Source organism: Oryzias melastigma, linkage group LG5 (genome assembly GCF_002922805.2).
Source record: "Oryzias melastigma strain HK-1 linkage group LG5, ASM292280v2, whole genome shotgun sequence".
Classification (NCBI taxonomy): Eukaryota; Metazoa; Chordata; class Actinopteri; order Beloniformes; family Adrianichthyidae; genus Oryzias; species Oryzias melastigma.
Genome location: NC_050516.1, coordinates 36,765,998 through 36,767,733, shown reverse-complemented (window position 1 = coordinate 36,767,733; position 1,736 = coordinate 36,765,998). Strand labels below are relative to the sequence as shown.

Genomic DNA, 1,736 nt, shown 5'->3' with positions numbered 1-1,736 from the left:
GAGTTAAAAAAAGGAAAACGATTAGAAAAGAAAACGACAAATTTCTAAGATGACAGCAATTAAAAAGAAAAAACTATATAAATAATAAGAAAACAACAAAACATTCGGAGAATCAAAACAACAATGTAGCTTTTGAATTGTGATTTTTAAAAATTCTTTTTTTTTAGTTTCTGTTTTTGGATTTTAGTTTTAATCTCTAAAACTTAATGTTTTTTTTAATTATAAGTTTTGTTTTTTAAATTTTGTGATATTAAAAATGTTTTTGCGTCTAGCGATTCGTTAATGTGATTTGAGCTTCAGGGCCACCGTACATGCTGGGTTTGGGTCAGGAGAAGCGGGACTGAACGTCTCTTTTGCCGCTGAAGCTTGAAGACTCTGAACTGAACAAAGATCTTTATCTGAGGAAGGGCAGTTCTTCTCAAACTGAAACAGGGTAAGACACTTTCAGTGTGAGCCACAGAGGGAAACATTCTTTCTCTGAAGACACTTACTTCTCTTCTCAATCTGATACTCACCATGAAGAGATCAAATACTGAGCCAGGTTGATGGCGATCGGCGTGCCGGAGATGGTGACATGTCGGTCACTGGTGCTGTCTATCTGACTGCCGATCTTGATCTGAGCTCCAGATACCTGCCGGATCTCGTTGATCTTGGATCCTTGGCGCCCGATGATTGAGCCAATCAGCTGTGAGGAAGAGGGGGGGGGGTGAGGACTGGAACACTGCAGGGTGAGGAGAGGACGGCACAACTTTCATCCTTCATCTTATTACAAAAAACTGTCCATTTAGCAGTCGATGCTCAGTCCTGTGAGGATCGTGGACTTTGGTTCTGTCCGTTCTATTAAGGGTTCTGGTTGTGTTCTGAATTGTCCTTTAGTCACAGCAGTTTCAGGTTCATCTTTATGAACCCTCAGTCTGTTTCAGGGTCTGGTTTCCAGTTCTACCGGGTCCGGTCATCTCTCTGTCCAGTCACCTTTTTGTTCCTCCCATTTTGTCGTGATTTGGTTGATCTATGAAACACTTTCAGTTTCCACCACCAAGCCTGGTCTCCAGGCTGCTGCAGCACCGAGTCCAGACTCTTTCAACCAAAACTTATGACCAGAGAACCATATAAGTGAGAGACTCTGAGCAGGGTTATGGGGAAAATGAAATAAACTATTCATTTATATTTAGATTTGTTGGATTTGGGAATCTATTTAGATTTCTCTACAATACCAACATTAAATGAGAGTCAAAAAGTCTGTTTCACCAAAGGAGTGTGTGGGCTCTGTAACACTCGGGATAGATTGTATTATTTTAGCTGTTTTTGATTATTATTAATTAAAGATGTGGTCTGAAAAGTGAAGAGGAGCGACTCAAATGTTGGTGATGGAATTGGAGGAAAAATAAGGTCCAGTCATTACCAGCGTGGTGGAGCCAAACAACGACTGAGGTTATATCGAGTCTACAAATGTATAATTACTCATCTACAAGGTTTCTTAAACACTTTGTAGATGAGTCATTATTACATTAAGGAGACAGAAATATTTTCTTTTATATTCAAATCAGTTTATGAATTAATATCTGAAATAGGTTTGGTATATCTGTCTATTTTTACTTTATTATCCATTTTGGGGGTTTATTTTGCTTTAGTTTTCATTGGTCTAAATCAGGGGTCTCAAACTCAAATCAGCCGGGGGCCGCTGGAGGCGGAGTCTAGTTGAGGCCGGGCCGCATCAGGATTTTCATAAGAAAATC

At 39.5% G+C, this 1,736-nt stretch overlaps 1 protein-coding gene across 3 annotated transcripts in view; it reads right to left on the bottom strand.

Annotated features, from left to right (window-relative positions):
* The window catches only part of LOC112145584 (poly(rC)-binding protein 4), a 49,231-nt gene that overhangs the window by 7,434 nt on the left and 40,061 nt on the right, over positions 1-1,736 (bottom strand). For all 3 annotated transcript variants that reach the window (XR_004947970.1, XM_024270908.2, XM_024270912.2), the window contains exon 13: positions 516-685. Coding sequence is in view for 2 of the 3 variants with exons in the window: in XM_024270908.2 (XP_024126676.1) it covers positions 516-685 (170 nt within the window). In the remaining variant the exon portion in view is untranslated. The remainder of the gene's footprint in view (positions 1-515; positions 686-1,736) is intronic.